The sequence below is a fragment of the Branchiostoma belcheri genome, unplaced genomic scaffold (genome assembly GCF_001625305.1).
Source record: "Branchiostoma belcheri isolate BF01 breed outbred unplaced genomic scaffold, Haploidv18h27 scaffold7, whole genome shotgun sequence".
NCBI lineage: Eukaryota > Metazoa > Chordata > Leptocardii > Amphioxiformes > Branchiostomatidae > Branchiostoma > Branchiostoma belcheri.
The window spans coordinates 832,271-850,979 of NW_017804353.1; the positions used below are offsets into that span (position 1 = coordinate 832,271).

Here is an 18,709-nt window from a genome sequence, read left to right on the forward strand (position 1 = left end):
CCCAGTGTTGATGTCACAATTCAAAGAAGCCATGTGACTAGCCTCACTGGGTCAGTCTACTAAGGAAGACCAGAGCGACTGGTTGAAAGAAGTGAGAGAACTTCTTTTGTGTTGGATGAAAAGTCTTAACTCTAAACATGCATAAATGTTAGTATGTGCATCGGTGTGATAACATGTTTAACTACATTTTTGCTGCTGTTTTTTTCTCCAGGGTCTGCAGAAGAAGCATGAGGCATTTGAGACGGACTTCAAGGTTCACCGTGAGAGAGTTGACTACATCTACTCACAGGGCAACAAGCTGATTGATGAGGTAAGGCGTTGTCTTGTAGCCCCTAATAGTGTAGATAACCCACAACAGTTCTGAATCATACAGAATGTAGAAAGCTGCAATTAAGCATACTTAGTTACTTTGTTGGGGTGGTGTTCAACACCAAGGACAGGAATATTTGTGTGTGGATAGTGTTTAGCACCAGGGACAGGAATATTTGTGTGTGGATAGTGTTCAGCACCAAGGACAGGACTGTGTGTATGTGTTTGTGCGCACTTGTGTGTGTGTGTGTGCCGTGTGTGTGTATGTGCATGCGTTCGTGCATGTAGTGCTCAGTTCTATTTGTGTGTAGATACCACAGAAGTTTTAAACCAAACTTGTATACATTTTCAGGGTAACCACCGCTCAGATGACATCAAGGGCCGTATCCAGTCTCTGGAGTCCAAGGTTCGCTCTCTAGAGGACAGCGCCACCAAGCGCAAACAGAACCTGGACGACAACTCAGCTTTCCTGCAGTTCAACTGGAAGGCAGACGTTGTGGAGTCTTGGATCGGTAAGTGTTAGTGTGTTAGTGTTAGTGTGTGAGTGTTAGTGTTAGTATTAGTGTTAGTGTGTAAGTGTTAGTGTTAGTGTGTAAGTGTTAGCGTGTAAGTGTTAGTGTGTTAGTGTTATCCTGTGTGTACGTTCTCTGGAGGACAGTGCCAACAAGTGTAAACAGAACCTGGACGACAACTCTGCTTTCCTCCAGTTCAACTGGAAGGCAGACGTAGTGGAGTCTTGGATCGGTAAGATATCATTGATGGTTACTATTACTATGGCTATACTACTGGCTACTATTTCTTAAGATTTCAGGTACAGGGGATATAAACATAAATGTTTTAAGGTGTGATATTGTGCCAGGAGTGAGAAACAGTGGTGTAAGTCATTTGGTTAAAAGGTTGTGCTAGTTCAGTACCAAGGGAATCCAGCCCCTTATATACATACAAATTACAATAGTTGTTGGATACCTAGTTCAGCACCAAGGAAAGGACCCTATAGAACTATTTCTATTGCAATGGATTCTGCATTGTCTGAAATAATTTTATGGTAGAGTATTTTCACAACAACTATCGATAATTACATTCTCTGTGCAGCTGACAAGGAGGCTACAGTATTCTCGGATGACTACGGGCGAGACCTGAGCTCAGTTCAGACCCTGCTGACCAAACAGGAGACATTTGACGCCACATCACACACCCTAGCCTAATGTCAAACTGATCTGTTATTTCTCTGTGCAGCTGACAAGGAGGCTACTGTGTTCTCCGATGACTACGGGCGAGACCTGAGCTCAGTGCAGACCCTGCTGACCAAACAGGAGACATTTGACGCTGGTCTGCAGGCGTTTGAAAAGGAAGGCATCACCACCATCACCAAGCTGAAGGACCAACTGGTGGCCTCGCAGCACGCCCAGTCTGACGCCATCAAGCAGCGACATGCAAACCTCATCAAGCGGTGGGCTTCTTTGTTTTTTTGTTTTACTGGACTCTACATTTAGTGTTACTTAAATGCACACACTTTTCATCCTGAGATCTGCCACAATACAATGAAATGCAAAGTGGTGCTCCAAATGACATTAAAACTAGAGAGTGTCAGACAGATTTTATTGGTCAAAATTTTGGCTTTGCAGGATAAGTAATGATTAGAATTTGTCAATAAGTTAATCACGATTCACTATGATTGTGTCATTGAAAAAGGATGATAGGACTGTACATGTTTTGAAGAGTCTAGATGCGATGATGATGAAATACAAATAGTGATCAACAGTGTGATGATTCGTAAATGCCCGTCTGTCAATAACTATGATTATATGAATGTCAGGGTAAATAAGGGCCTTATTTCAGTAACTCTGTACATCTGTGAAATGAGTTTATATGTTTGAAGGATCTTTGTTTGTTTGTCTCCCCCGTAGCTGGGAGAAACTGCTGGCAGACTTGAGCTATGTAAGGTAGCCAAGTGGCCAAAACAACATTCTAAGACCACATACAAAACCCCAACAATGGCATATATTGAAGGGTCTTCTCTGTTTGTTTCCCCATACATTACAGCTGGGAGAAACTGCTGGCAGACTCAGGGGCTCGCAAGCAGCGCCTGCTGCGCTCCCAGGAACAGTTTAAGCAGGTGGAGGACCTGTTCCTGCTCTTCGCCAAGAAAGCCTCGGCCTTCAACAGCTGGTTCGAGAACGCCGAGGAGGACCTCACCGACCCCGTCCGCTGTAACTCCATCGAGGAGATCAAGGTTAGAAAACCCAAAACTTATGTCCTAACACTTGCTACATAATGTAATCCAACACCACAGGGTGTCTGCTACAGCACCATGTTACCATGGTGACAGACGTCAGGTCCAGGTCATTGAGCTTATCCATGTAGAGAAGAAGAAACAGCAAAAAACAATCTTTGTTGCCCCCTCTTCCCAAATGTTCGCTGAGTCTGTCTTGTCCTGCCACTTGCTACATAATGTAATCCAACACCACAGGGTGTCTGCTACAGCACCATGTTACTATGGTGAGGCCTAGAAATAAAAATATTGTGTCTGAGGAGGACCTCACCGACCCCGTTCGCTGTAACTCCATTAAGGAGATCAAGGTTAGGCAACGCAAAAAACTATGTGATATCAGAAAGGCCTAGGGTAAAAAATGTTGTTTCCTGTTTCAGTCCTTAAAAAACTAGGGTCGGTGGATAGGGATTATCTTCTTTTTCTTACTTTTTTATTGGACTTTGGCAATCTCTAGTGATCCAACTTATACAGTTTAACTTAGTAGAGCTTGCATGACGACACTTATATTTTATGTCAATGTTACAGCCAATCGTACAGCGTTTCGTCACTCAGGTGTCAGAGCATGGAGATAGAAATGGTTGATCAGCTCCATGGTAACTGGTCCTGTAGCAGACACCCTATGGCATTGGGTTATATTATGTAGCAATTGGCAGGACAGAGCTGGAGGGGCTGGTCACCATATACTAACATTTGAATGTGTTTGAGGAAGGATAAACAGAACAATAGTTTGTTAGGCAAGACTATGTGGATGTTATCATTATGCCATTCTTGTAGAAACTTATTTTACCTTCAAGGTACAGAAAATGTACTTAACTGCTTCTAACGTTCCTCCAGGCCCTTAAAGACGCCCATGCAGCGTTCAAGGCCTCCCTGACCTCGGCTGAGGCTGACTACCAACAGCTGATCGACCTGGACAGGCAGATCAAGAGCTACAAGGTCACCAGCAACCCGTAAGTATTTTTACTTTTTATTTTTGTTTGTTTGTTTGTTTGAACCATTCTTTATTCATAAAAGCTCAAATTAGCATGCAAGCCGCTTTTCACTGAGGTCATGATGGAAGAGGTAAGGGTCAGACAAAATATATCAATAAGATAGAGTTTACATCATTCAAAGTCTACTAAAACTACACACGTCTTCCTCATGTTTTATGATACTGTAATATCATCTTGGCAGTTTTAGCATATAAATTTTCTCTTGTTCTAGTCTTTGTATAGGAACCCTGCACTGTAACTGTTGTGTACAATTTCATTGTTTTTTTTTTCATAAATTCGTTGCTGAACAGCCTTAAGATCAAGAGAAATATGAAATATGTTAAGAAATTAATAATATACTGTTTTCTTGCATTTGGTTCCTTAGTATTAATGGTGTGAGTTTTTTTCGTGACTTCTTTTGTTCTGCCCCCCACAGGTACACCTGGTTCACTATTGAGGCCATTGATGACACCTGGAGGAACCTACAGCGCATCATTGCAGTAAGGAAACCTTTCTTGTCTTGGAGTTCTCTTGTGATTATTACATGTCAAGAGACAGTCATATACAGGCTTTAGGTAGTGAAGCCTGAAGAATTGGTTTACCAAACCATTTATGAATGAACGTGTGATGTTTCAGGAGCGCGAGGCAGAGCTGAACAAGGAGAAGGTTCGTCAGGAGGAGAACGACAAACTGCGCCGACAGTTCGCTCAGCACGCCAACGCCTTCCACTCTTGGCTTCAGGAGACCAGGTGAGATTAACATGGACCTAAATAACTGCTGTGTTGTGTTGTGTATGCACCTGCCATAAGATATCTTTTATAGTCATTTATATAGATCTCTCCTCTGATAGAAATGTACAAGTGTGCTATATAACTGTCCAATCTGTTTCGTGTGTTTAGAAAAGGGATACTTACAATACTGTATTCTGCATGTATGTGTACTTAATACATCTTATCTCACTGCAATGTAAAGAGTAGTATTAGGTACTTTTCACGATGACCTCACGTTCTACTTTGTAGTCTAGTGCTGTATTCTGGGAGCATTTTATGTCAGTCCTTGTAATATGTTCTTAGCTCAGAATGACATACATGTGTATTTACATGTAGAGCTCCTGTGTCTTTGAACACATGAGGCAATCAGAGCTTTCCAGCATGTTCGGTTACCTCATAATTGGTATACGTTATATACAGTGTAACTGGACTGACAGCAGAGATGTTGTCTTAAGACTATACTGTTGTTGATAATGTGTAACAGTAGTTGTAGAATCTGATGTTGTAGTTTCTGACGTGTTTCCTCTCTCCTCCACTCCTCTCCTCTCACCTGATGCTGGACTGAAGGGCCTACCTCCTGGACGGGTTAATATCTCTCTCCTTTCCTTCTGCATGAGCAAGTCTTCAGTGTCCGTCATGTTGTCTTAACTGTTGTCCTAGTCAGAAAATTAGACTTTGAAAAAAGAAAAGACGTTATTGAATCAAGACTTAGAGTTTATACTTTTGACATTCTCAAAATTCTTAGCATTCATCCAAAAAGATTAACAGTGATCCAATCATGTTTTGGCGCCTGAAAGGTCTTTCTTTTTGATTTTGTTTATCCCATATGAATTTTTTTTAAATCGTAAGGTTGTGTTTGTTTTCAACTGGAAGCTATGCAAATGTTTTTCCTGCATTACAGTTCTTTTTTTGCTAAATTTTGCAGTTAGCATTACTGTATTTGTGGTATTTATTTTTTCCTCCAGCTAATACACATTTCAAAAATGCTTGTTATAACAAGAAGCTTTAGTTATTGTCTAAATTCATGCAGTTACATTTCCGATGTGTCAATGTCTTTGTATTGTTCATTTACATCATAATTATGTAACCCAGATATTTGTCAAAAGACTTTTAGTTATACATGTATTAGCACCTTCCATCTTTGTCTGTGTTAACTTTTGTTCTCTCTATTGTGAGTGTCCTTTGTTAATCTCTCCATTGTGTTTTCCTGTCCTGTTCAGTATTGAACTGCTTGGTCCATACCAAAAGTACCGACGTCTCATAGATGAGAGTGGCTCTAAAAGGTTTCGCTCCTGTCTATCTCTGTTTGTAAGGGACTATCCATGAGTTTACAGTGTTAAAAATACCCATCTGCATTTTGCAGACAGATTTACAATATTGCAGATTGAAGAAAAATCTGCAATTTTGATTTATTATATTGAGAAGGTTGTAGTTTGGAGGCTTGTTTATTTGCAGGAAGTGTTTCCAAATTGCAGAACAAAATTTTGATTTCAGATTTCTGAACATTGAAAAAAAATCTACCATTGTATCCATAGATGTGCATGTGTTCTGGACTCAATACACATTTACCCTTTATGTGTTTGGGCAATGGGTTAGCAGTCCCTCCCTGTATATAATACCTCCGAAATCTTACTACAAAAACCCTACTGGTCTCCATGTGATAGTCCCTTAGATAACTTTGCTTTGCTCGATTATTTCTTCTCTGCAAGAATTTCACCAGATTCTGCTTGCTGCATTTGCGCATAATGATTTTGCAACTGAGCTTGCTTCATTTGCATCTTGAGTGTGCTTTTTAAAATGTCATAATTTAATGCTTGTCAACTTCATTGCTTTTGTACATGTCATTGAACAATACAGGTATAGTAAACCATCGTTTGATATTTGTGCAAGTCAACTCCAAATCTGTATGTAATCATTTTATCAGAATGCTGTAATGTCTGTATTTATCAAGAACACTAATAGATGGAAAAACCTTGACTTGGTTTAGAACAGCTGATAATACCTGATACTTAATATTGCCTGATATCACAATGAATTATGATGTCATAGTATCACAACAGTAGGTACAGGTAGTAACTTTCCATGATGTCACAATAGCATGTAAAAATGAAAATCTAGCCTGATGTCACAAAAAGCAAGAAGTAACTTTCCATGATGTCATAGTATCACAACTGTATGTGGCAAATTTCAGTGATGTCACAGAAGCATGTAATAATAATCTAGCTCGATATCACAATGAGAGGAAGTAACTTTTGCTGTTATTTTCATTTTTAGGGCTGCTATGGTGGAGGAGACCGGATCTCTGGAGGCCCAGCTAGAAGCAACCAAGGTAGGAACTAAAAAAAAAAGAAAAGCTAAGAAAAAGAACTAATTGTTAAACCTAATAGGGAATCAAACTGACCTAAAGTCTTCTAATGAATTATTCAAGTGAAGTAGTTAAACAAAATATTTTAAAAGTTTTCATTATGATTTTGGGAAGAGACAAAGATTAAATGCCATTCTCAGCCATTCAGAATCAATGATTTTTTCATGATGATTTTTTCAACCAATCAGAATGATCAATGATTCAAGTACTATTTTCAACCAATCAGAATGACTCTTGTATAATGTCCTTGGAATGACCAATGATTCAAGTACAATCAACCAATCAGAATGATCAAGTAGAACTTTCAACCAATCAGAATAATTCCACCACAGTTTTCAGCCAATCCGAATAATTGATGCTTCAGGTAAAATTCTTAACCACTTAGAATAAATAACCAATGATTCAACTACCAAGTTTCAAGCAAACGAACAAATCACATAAAGAATGGTCCAGTGATGTTTTAGGAGAACATATTTAAACGTTGCCATGACTGTTTCTGTGGTAGGCAAGCACCAGCAACTTGGAACACCAACTGGACCTCATGAAGGTAACACTGTTGACCAACGGTTCTCACAAACTGTTTAAATGAAAAGTTGAAAAGTTATGTTGACACATTATAAAGCAGGTCAACTATAAACCAAGCAAACTAAACTTTATCATATGACCATAGAGACAACTACTGCTAACAGAGTTTGATGTTTTGTTACTACTAGTCTAAGTACCAGTGTTAACTGTTTTTGTTCCCTCTAGTTTCTTTGTTCATTACTTCATATCACCAGTTTCTATCTTGAATTTTAATATCACCACAGTGTATTTTTCACAATTTGTCTTATGGCAATGTTTGCACATATTCTTCACCTCTTTCTCTTCCATTACAAAGTTGAAACACAAAGGAGTGTCCCAAGATCGAGCAGAAGAAAAGATTTTGACTTGATACAAAAAATTGCTTACCACAATTTCACGCACCCTCCTTTTCACGCACAAACTTTTTTATTGTTCAGTCCCTGAGAGACGATGTTTCCATATAAGTAGAGTGGATTCGTTCCTCATTCTAACCATAGTCATTCCACACTAAGACACTAGTATCTGGAGCTGCTTAGTTCTTATTTTAAAATCGTGTTTTCATCACCCACAGCAAAAGTGCCAGGAGATCCCTTTTACACAACTAGTAATGTCTCTTACCTTGCTCACGTTTTGATGTCTATCAGACACCTTCCTCAGAGCTTCTGACTGGAGTTCTGCTTCTTGCTGCTGTATGTTCGTTGTTCAGTCCGAGAGATTGTTCCACACTGAGACACTAGTATCTGGAGCTGCTTAGTTTCCGTTTTGAAATCGTGTTTCCCATCCCCACAGCAAAAGTGCCAGGAGATCCGTGCCCACCGTGCCCAGCTGAAGAAGGTGGAAGACCTGGGAGCAAACATGGAGGAGCGACTCATTCTAGACAACAGGTGGGCTTAATCTCCAAGCAGAACCTAGGGTGGCAAAAGATTATCCATTGGCCAGAGGCATGGTGTATTGGACCCTCTCTGGCCAATGGATACTGCCTGGCCAATTTGATACTATCTTTTGCTACCCTAGAATCTGCTTGGAGATTAAGGTCGGCTTGCTGTTTCCCACTCTAACACTGCAGCCATGGACAGATCTATGTAAAATTGAAAATGTAGACTAAGAATTTGAATTTGAACATACTGTCCTTCGAAGAGGCCGTTAAACCTCTGTATTGTCACATTGATAAAAGTAAGGGGTCTATGCTACATGTAGTGTGTTCTGTCACAAACACTAGCACAAGCTGCAGCCAACAATAATTTATCACAGTTTACCTCAATAGAGGACAACTGCTTAAATTAGTTTCACTTAGTATTTATTCATATGACCAAGAATTGTCTTCTTGTCCCTTTGGCATGGCCATAGGATGAGCCCATTCGATCATCAAGACCCCTGTCAGCAATTGGTATCTCCCTAAAAGAAAACTCCTATGGACGACCAAGAATTAATATTTACTTGCAAATGAGAAGTACTTGTAGATCTGAGTTAGTTTTATGTGCAGAATACTAATTTGTGTTGTGTTATGCAGGTACACTGAGCACAGCACGGTAGGCCTGGCCCAGCAGTGGGATCAGCTGGACCAACTGGGCATGCGCATGTGCCACAACCTGGAGCAGCAGATACAGGCCAGGTAACCTTGTCCCTCACTTACATGTACAGTAACTCTCTTTATCTCATTGTTCTCTTATATTTCAGGCACATAATCCATAAAAATGGTAAAAGAATTCAAATTCAAGTGTTGAAGAATGTAAAAAGAATTCAAAGTCAACTATAGCCTAAAGGCTGTAGTTGCAACGGAACATGCAGATATGATAATGTAGAAACCTTAAAAAAAATGTTTAGTATAAACATTGTAGATCAGAGTATGTTCATCTCTGAAGGGTTTGACTTCTTTGGAGGCAGTGCCTAATTTGCAGTAACTGTTCCATGGATTAGATATACATACATGTACATAGACAAGAGTGAATGTTTATTTTTCTGTCTCACCAGGAACAAAGTGGGAGTATCTGAAGAGGCTCTCAAGGAGTTCAGCATGATGTTCAAGTGAGTCAAATGTTTCCTCTCCTATCTGATAAATGCAAATCGCAAATATGACCTTAAAAGAGATATTGTGCAGAAGTGCTATTCGCAATACATTTGGCAGATGTGCTCCTGACACAAATTGACACAATTATCCTTGTCACAAAGTGTAGGTGCATGATGGCAGAAAGTAACATTGCTTATTTTTGCATCTTCCGCAGACACTTTGACAAGGATAAGAGCAGGAAGCTGGACCACTGTTGCTCAGAATGGCAGTTGTACTGGCTATACTGAAAACAGATAGCAGACAATAACAGTGTTTGTTGTGTTTTCCCCAGACACTTTGTAAAGGATAAGAACGGTAAGCTGGACCACCATGAGTTTAAGTCCTGTCTGCTAAGGGAAGTTGTACCGGCTATACAGATCATGTAGAGATATAAAGCCAGACAGTAACATTACTTTTGCATCCTCCCCAGACACTTTGACAAGGATAAGAGCGGAAAGCTGGACCATCACGAGTTTAAGTCCTGTCTGCGCTCGCTGGGGTACGACCTGCCTATGGTGGAGGAAGGAGAACCTGATCCAGAGTTCCACGCTATACTCGACACGGTGGATCCCAACAGGTCAGTTAGATAATATTTTCCTCCACGACATGTCCTGGAGGTTATATTTTTAGTTGCATTTGTCCGTCTGTCTGTTGGTCAACAAGATACTCAAGAATGGCTGGATGGATAGGTTTTATAATATTATTGGTCCATTGGTAGGGTGTGACAAAAACTGGAAGTGATTACATTTTGGGCCACCTAGTGTCTTCTTTTTCTTCTCCAAACCAACAAGGTCAATGACCTGAACCAAACGTCTATCACCATGGCAACAAGTGTTGGGTTACATAATGTTGCAATTTTATAGCAGGAGGGATTTAGACTTCTGTCTGACTACATTATATGAATGTGTTTGAGTATGAATTAACAGAGCAGTCCATATGCGGAGGTAAACATTATGCATTTTATTGACATATTTTTTCTCTCTTGTGCGTCCCAGGGATGGTTACGTGTCGCTGCAGGAGTACATGGCCTTCATGATCAGTCATGAAACAGACAATTCTGCAAAACTGTTGCAAAACTCCAGGCAAAGTTCTTCTCTCTCTCCCTTGTGCCTGTGTAACATATTTTCCCTGTTCCTTCCTTTCCAGGGATGGATACGTGTCGCTGCAGGAGTACATGGCCTTCATGATCAGTTGTGAAACAGACAATACCGTAAAACTGTTTCAAAACTCCCGGTTAAGCCTTCTCTCTCCCTCCCTTGTGCCTGTGTAACTTTCATTGACGTATTTTCCCTGTTCCTTCCTCTCCAGGGATGGTTACGTGTCGCTGCAGGAGTACATGGCCTTCATGATCAGTCGGGAGACAGAGAACGTGCAGACCAGTGAGGAGGTGGAAAACGCCTTCCGGGCGATCGCCACCGAGGGAAAACCGTACGTCACCAAGGAGGAGCTCTACGCGGTAAGTCTTGCCGTCCTGATCAGCGGACAATCTTTCAGTATCGTTCTCATGGAACACGAAAATTACAATCTTAGAAATGCACATTTCTGATGATGTCAATTTTTTCCCCCAATCTTCTCTGTTAATTCTTGGTGGCATTCCTTCTAAAAGGCCCAGCCATGCATCTACATGTGAATATATGAATACACAATGCATTCATTTTCCTTTCTCTTAATGAGAATGAACACAATCTGTTGCTCTGAATCAACTGTCTTTGTTCGTCATAACAAAATGCACTCTCTATTCTCAAAAACACCTGAAAATATAGATACCAAACTAACCTGCAAATTGCTAGTGATTGTTTAGTGATACTCATATCACAGTGGTCCATGTAATGTGCACAATGTTTCAGAAACTGTAAACACCGAATTGTACGTTGATAGATGCAAAATAATGTCATTGTTCTACACACTAATCTTTATGAATGATCTTGTATCAGAATAGTCGTCAAAATCACACTAAAGATCTAGATTTGAAGATCCATAACTTCACTTAAAACTTGGCATCAGTAAAATAATACAAACTATTTTCATGCTTGAAATTTGCATGTAATCAGTAAAAACATTGTTATATGTTTCTAGATGCTGCATATTTAAGTATATATTAACAGCATGAATTTGTAGTAATATTTGCAAATGAAGTCAGGTGTGACTAATGTATTGTTTACTACATTGTATGTTGCTATGATATAACCCTGCTTGAACCACCCGGCACCCATGGCTACCCGTAGAGTACAGACATCCAGACACACTCTCCCTGCTTCCTAGTAGTCAGCTTAGCACTCTGCACCTTCCCTCTGATGTAGACACAGGGTTTGGATGTTTTCATGGACAGTCAAGACTCTTTTAGGCACCAAGTGTTAAATACCTAGAGAGACAATAGACTCTAAACTGAACCAAGTGTAAACCAGCACCAAGAGACCATGTCTAGTGAGATATTAGACGTTAAAGAAGGACAACAACAGTCAACAGAAAAGGGTCCACCTCCAAGCCTGAAGGCCCTCCTAGCCTGGATGCCAGACCCCAGCTCAACACAATACTCCCTTCGGCTAGGGAAGGCCACAAGCCCAGATCCCAGAGCGCCTGGGGTCTAATGATTTTGTCTATCTGAGAGGTTGTGTATGGTAAAATTTTCGGGGCCAAGGAGCTAGCCTGTATACTGCCCTGGCAGCAGTCTGGCAACCAGGCTAGAAGTTCCCGTGCTAATGAAATGGAATGTTGGCCTAAGGGTCTCCTTGTGTAGCCAAAAGGTCACTGAAACTTTGGCAGAAAAAAAACAACACAAACCCCTAAGGCTTGATTTAACTACCCGATTAAATTATTTACGGAACATATTTTTGTGAAACCCTGGGACAATTTAAGAAGTAAAATTGTTAAAATCATGAGAAACATCATGTAGAAAGAGAGTTAACACTATCATAATGATAGATCTAAGTTTGGCTGCCATGGAAAACAGCAGTGGCTATGGATTTGGCCCTTCGTTATTTTTAGAAAGCATGCATTGACAAACCCTGTGTACTACATTGTCCAGCATCACCCCTTTTCCTACACAGACACCATAAAATTATTTCTCTCACCATATATAATATTTTTGCTTAGCAGTATCCTATTGCTGCTGCTCCCCCTAGTGCCTGCACCCTGTAATGCAACCGTCATCCATTCATCTGCAGCTAGCGCCCTTGCAAATCTTTTTTTTTCTCTCTTTTTTTTGGCATTAATTTTTGTAGCATCTGAATCTGCCTTGCTCTCGAGGGTCTTATGAAATCCACTTGTCTTCTGCAAATTACAGTATCCAAAATTTTTAACGGAAAGGTGGATCATTTTAACAAAATTGTCACCAATTTGAATTATTTTGTTTCCATTCTTGAAAAATTCTCAGTACAATCACTTTACAATCAACAATGATTTTCTTCAATATCATGTACATTCAAAGAAGCCATCTTTTAATGCAATCGTCTGCCAGATTTTTCCTTCATAAAAAAGGCAAATGATTCTTCTGAAGGGAAAGCTATCCTGTCTGAATTTGAGACATGTTTGTAAGACCCTCTGTAGTGCCAGGCCGGCTCCCCTCCCGCGCCTCTCTAGCCCACGCTCTTCTAATCTCCAAGCAGATCATACGGTGGCAAGGCAGTATCCATTGGCCAGAGGAGTGTCCATTAGCCACCCAAGATGGATACTGCCTGGCCATATGATACTAAAAGCCTCCAGTTTAATTCCAGACTTCAAGTTTAATTCCAGACAAATTCCATATCTCAGCAACTGTACATCTAGATGGGGTAATATCATAAACTATAAGTAAAAATAATGTAAGAAATATGTACTATACATAGCAGCCCAAGGTTCTCAATGGCTGCTACATATTTTTCACATCATTTTTACCTATAGCTTACAAAATATTAGCCCATGTAGATGTAAGGTTGCTGAGATATGGGAATTAGTCTGGAATTAAACTGGAAGTCCAGAAAGAAGCTGGAGGCTGCTAGTATCAAATGGCCACTCAGTATCCATCTTGGGTGGCTAATGGATACTCCTCTGGCCAATGGAATTAAACTGGAACTCCAGAATCAAACTGGAGGCTGTTTACTGTCTTTTGCGGCCACTGAAACGTCAATCTGGTTGGAGATTACCGCACTCCTCCTCCCTGTGCACTTCATGGGGCATGTGTCACTTCTCGTCCACAGCACCTGACTAAACAGCAGGCGGACTACTGTGTGAAACACATGGTCCTCTGGAAGGACTCCACCGGCCGAGAGGTCCCCGACCACTACGACTACAGAGACTTTATCCAAAAACTCTTTAACAGTAACACCTACTGACCTCACCTCTGTCGTAAGTTTAAAGCTCCATCTCTCTCTCTGTCTCTGAGACTCTCTGTCTCTGGCCTGTCTCTTCTTGTCTTTGATCTGTGCCTGCTATAGTCTTACTGTACTGCCTGCCACACTTTGTAATGACTCGTGCAGCTTGTACAATGTACAAGTAGCTCTGCACACACCCCAGTACACCAGGAGTTACTAGTGCTGTGTCTACTTTGTACACTGCTGAACTGATGTTTTTTTTTTCTATTTGGCCCTCACATTTTCCTTAGCACTACCGGTACACTGAAAACTCACATGGGGCTTTGTTTTTTTTTAAGTTGAATCTGTTGCATCAGATTTTGTAAACCCACGTGTTTGCATTCAACACATAAGTCAGGAGGTGCCACAGATTCACAGGTCATTATGATCACTTGGTGTACTGGGGACTCTTTGCAGGAAAGGAGAGGTGGAATGATTAAACAAAAACACATTTGAAGCATACACTCCTTTTTTTCAAATGCCCCCCATAGGACCTGGTCTTAATATATGAAAATTGTATACTGGCAAGAATTGGAAGTGTAAAAAATTTGTGGAAAAATGGCCTAGATAAGACTGCTCTCTTGACACACATGCAGTTGAAAATGCAACCAAAACAACTTCATGGACCATTCTGCCTCTCCTGTATCTTACATGTAGCTATGCCACTTTCTCTAAGACATTTCCACATACATGTACTCCATACAATGTACCAATCACTCTCAGTGTCTGCACGCATGTGGCTCTGATTCCAGTGATGTTGTTTACAGTCTCAATTGTCTCATGATTTTAAGGAAATGACATAAAATGTGATGTGATGTCTTCTCTTCACAGTGGCAGTGATGTACCAGTAATGTTTTAGTTCATTGCCGTGTTGTGCTAGATCTTGTTGTTTTCTGTCTCTGGGCGATGAACGTTGTGCTTGCTTGCTTGTCTGCCTTCAGTCTTTGCACTGCAGCACTTCCAAATACATCATATTAAAACAATAACAGAAAAGGCTATACCACTGGAATGACAAAGTGAAACCTTTTTTGTTTAAAAGCATCATCAAAACACAACAATTTTAAAGTTCGAAGCTGTAGTCAAAGATCTCAGTCCAATGTAATTCATAATAATTTAACCCAATATTTTCTTTATCTTGGGTCACACACAGAGATGTTTACTAAAATGCAATGTACTATGAGTATGAAGCTACTCATAAATTCCTGAGAACACATTTATATACTTTCTCACACCAATTATGAGGTTCAAACAAGATCTTCCAGTTCTACACAAGTCATCACATTGGCATGGCCTTTTAAGATCAATAGTAAGCAACAGAAGCCTGTTTTGCTACATGCTTTATTATAGGAAGAATAATTTTTGCATTGCACAGTCACCATGTTTTTAATTTGCACATTACATGTATGTTGTAATAAGTGTCTGATTTCCTATGTGTATTTTGCAAAGTGCACATGCCAATGCTAAACCAATGCTAAACTAACATTGGGCATGCAGCAATGTCTGTGTACAGGCCACAGCAGTATAGTTGAATTATCTGAATAATATCCACAAAGAACACTAACTTGCAAATCATTTTATGTAGTACCAACTGTACTATATTGTTATGAGATGGTTATGCTATAGCTCATTTCAGTCAAGCAGCATTTGTTCAGCACTGCCAGAAAATATTTTAACTTTAACTCACTGACATACAGTTTTATACACAACTGACACTCAGTATTCCGAAAGCCCAAATATGAATTGCTTGACTGTGAGTTTTATATTTGATTGCAGGAGATTTTTGGATGGACCAAGATGGCATTTGCACTTTGCTGACCCCTCAACCTCCCTCCTTTTACGATCACTTTTAATAAAAGTGATCGAAACTACCAACTCAGAATAACTTCCATGCTAATGAACACGAAGAAGATTAAAATCATTTGTTATTGAACATGTACAATGTACTTATGAAATAAAAACTAAACTTTAACTGCCAACACAACAGTGAATTGGGAAATTTTGGCTGTTGGCAGCTAAAGTTTAGTGTTTTTTCATGATGACTTGTACCAACACAGATGAACTTTCATGCTATGTACAATGTACATTTTTCTGACTCAGATTTCGTCGCCTTTTTTACAGAACCTGACAAAGGACCAGGCAGAATACTGCATCCTGCGTATGAAACCTTACGTCGACAACCGAGGCCACGAAATCACCGGCGCGCTCGACTACATAGACTTTACCCAGTCCCTATTCGCCAACTAATTCCCCCAACCCCTTCTTAGCCTAGTAACCAACCTTACAATGTATTACCCGCTATGCTACCGAATATAGTTACTCAGTATGTTAGTCTTATTGTGCTGTTGCATGTTTGTTGTGTGTGTGTGTTTACATTTTACCATCTTACTGGCCTGGAAAGCTGCCTTGCACAGTTTATAGCAAGGGTCTGCGTCATCAAGCCACTACAGTTACGTAGAAAGAAGTTAACACGAGTAGGTAGAAATTGCTAAGTAATTGCAAAGTATGCTACTGAAATAAGACCCAATGTTAACCAATGTAGTTACCCAAGAATAGGTACCCAACTGCAGTCATTGAAGTTTAACTAACCTTACTACCATCTAGCTTTCTCTGCTGATAGTGAATGATAAAAATAGTATATGCAAGAAGTTTGATTACAATTAGCAACTGTCATTACAATTAGTCAAACCAATACAAAGTATTTGAATTAGATCTCACCCAAATACAAGTAGTTCATATATCCAGTAGAGAGACTGTGTGGTTGTACTCTTTGCTATAGTTAAGACCTAAATTTGCAAGTGCCCATGTAACAGTTGGGCAGAGACTTGACCATATAGAAAGTCTCCTTGCAGTTTCCGTCAGACCATTTTGTTAGCTTTGTCTGCAAAGCGATGCAGTTTTAGATGTGTGTTTTCATGATAGCATTGAGTGAGGATTGGTGATGAAAAATTGTAGCTCTCGGAGCTGCTGCATGTTACCGTATATCAACAGTGGTGATTTTGCAAGGAGCTCAAGAAAACTGTAATTGGAAAATAATGATTGTACACCAGCTTGTTTGAGAAAACTATACCATTCCTGAAATGTTGTCATGATTTTAGCATTAATCGTCATTCGTAGAAGTGTAGGAATTTCGAGTTCTGGTACTTGAATTTGTTTCAGTTGTTTTCCACTAAGAAGTGTTTCCATACTTGTGTTTTATTCCTGAAATGTGCACACTGTATGGTTCAATCTTGTTCACTGTTTGTGGCATGCTGACAGCACAATAAAGTAGTATCACTCCTGAGCTTCGTTTTGTTTTAAATTTTTAGATATCATTGGTACAAGAAGATCCTTAGTGAGTGAATGTGTACTGCAAATTCCTTGCCTACTGGCTGTATTACGTTAAGACAATCAGACAAGAACTGGTATCACTATGCAGTTTTATTTTCATCAGATCATCCATACATGTAGCAACAAGTCACCAGATAGGATTTCAGGAACAATTGATATTAACAAGACATTGGAAGACTGAATGACGCCAGAGATGGCTTTGTGATACGTTGAACAAGACGTATTAAAGTGTTTGAAAACCATTTGCACCTTTCGAGCAAGCAACCGTGACTTACTTGACGGCCATATTCTCATAAACTAGAAGATAATTTCCACAAACTTTGAAAGAATTCCCGTGAAATTACAATAATCATAAAGAAGTTTCTCTTAGTCTGTACAATCACCGTTGGTTTGTGCCAACTGCAACGCTTCTTGGTGAAAAGCACGGTAGCAAAGAATGGAACAGTCCGATAACACTGCTATAGTATGGACGGATGAAAGTCCAGCTAGAATTCTTAAAAGAATCTACTGAGACTGTGTGTAACTCAAGTTTTCTAGCCACTGTAGCTAAACTAATAGTTCGCCCAGGCAAGTCGGAGACATAGGTTTCTTGGGATGAAGTTGGTTGCAGAAATGTCCCATGCCAGTACGTCGATGAAGGTTAGACATCCAGGTAATAATAATACGGTACACCAAAAACAGTTACTCAAGCAGCTGGATATGATTTTGGAAATGGTCAGACGTTTTAGCTAGTATCCACAAGCTTTCACAGTCACTGACAAAAGCTAGTGGATACTAGCTGAAACGTCTGACCGTTAACAAAATCATATCCAATTGCTTGAGTGCTGCTTTTTGGCGTGTCCCATGCCAGGTAGTGTAGAATTTTGCTGCACATGTAGATGGATCTGGAAGGCTGTCTAGAAGCGGTGGATCGTCTGTGATGTGACGTCCCATGTTGAAGGTGGGCACAGTCGGATCAGTCGCCACCTGCAGAATATTAAAGTAGAAAGAAAACTTAAGTGTTCTAACGCCAAATAAAATTTTACCAAGCCCAACATGCTCACTTATCACATAGTAAAATGATGAACTTTATTCCAACACATAGATTACACAGAGATCAACGTCGAACCACTGTCGCCATCATCAGGATAATTAATGACAAATCACTTCAAAACGTAAAGTTGGAATAAAGTTAAACATTTTACTATGATATATATAAACTACCAACATGTGAACTTTAAACGATAATGCTCAAGTTATCTGTGTGTGAAAGGAAGAGTACTGATGATGATTTTAGAAAGTTTTACATCTTTGTGTAGTTAGACCGACAAACTTACGTTATAAACAGAAACATTTCAGGGAGTTGGAAAGGGTCTCTTTTTACAAAAAATAAAACCCTTTTTAAAAGCAGGAGTCCGATTATGTCCCGACTAGTCCTGGGAAGATTTCGAGCGAGAGTGAGTGAGTGACTTACTGAGTGAGTTTACGATGATGTGATAATTCTACTTTTCTAGCCTATAAATAAGGGGGGGTTCTGTCTCGGTACACGATGGCAGATACAGATAGGACATTTCCTCAAGCTCAGGCAGTTGGAAAGAACTTCCTTTACCAAGAAAATTATTCTGAAAAAGATCATGATTCGTAATCACAGGTGACGACCACAACCAATTTATATACTATGTACTATTATTCTAAGACATTTGTGCACACACCTTAGCCTCTACCGGGCTTGAGGAGGCGGCTGGGAAAAGAGTAGAAATCGGCCAAAATAGAGAGA

General features: G+C 39.9%; 1 protein-coding gene and 1 long non-coding RNA gene across 2 annotated transcripts in view; one reads left to right on the top strand and one right to left on the bottom strand.

Annotated features, from left to right (window-relative positions):
• LOC109484484 (spectrin alpha chain, non-erythrocytic 1-like) overlaps positions 1-16,906 on the top strand; it is a 77,992-nt gene extending 61,086 nt beyond the window's left edge. Inside the window, exons 48-62 of the mRNA XM_019787753.1 lie at positions 212-310; positions 662-821; positions 1,546-1,759; positions 2,353-2,542; positions 3,416-3,531; positions 3,989-4,052; positions 4,189-4,301; positions 4,890-4,907; positions 6,597-6,651; positions 8,041-8,135; positions 8,762-8,863; positions 9,223-9,276; positions 9,729-9,875; positions 10,607-10,754; positions 15,745-16,906. Coding sequence (XP_019643312.1) covers positions 212-310; positions 662-821; positions 1,546-1,759; positions 2,353-2,542; positions 3,416-3,531; positions 3,989-4,052; positions 4,189-4,301; positions 4,890-4,907; positions 6,597-6,651; positions 8,041-8,135; positions 8,762-8,863; positions 9,223-9,276; positions 9,729-9,875; positions 10,607-10,754; positions 15,745-15,870 — 1,701 coding nt within the window. The 3' untranslated portion in view covers positions 15,871-16,906. The remainder of the gene's footprint in view (positions 1-211; positions 311-661; positions 822-1,545; positions 1,760-2,352; positions 2,543-3,415; positions 3,532-3,988; positions 4,053-4,188; positions 4,302-4,889; positions 4,908-6,596; positions 6,652-8,040; positions 8,136-8,761; positions 8,864-9,222; positions 9,277-9,728; positions 9,876-10,606; positions 10,755-15,744) is intronic.
• An 867-nt stretch (positions 16,907-17,773) lies between these two features.
• The window catches only part of LOC109484437, a 4,837-nt gene continuing 3,901 nt past the window's right edge, over positions 17,774-18,709 (bottom strand). Inside the window, exon 3 of the long non-coding RNA XR_002141073.1 lies at positions 17,774-17,919. This is a non-coding gene — a long non-coding RNA (uncharacterized LOC109484437). The remainder of the gene's footprint in view (positions 17,920-18,709) is intronic.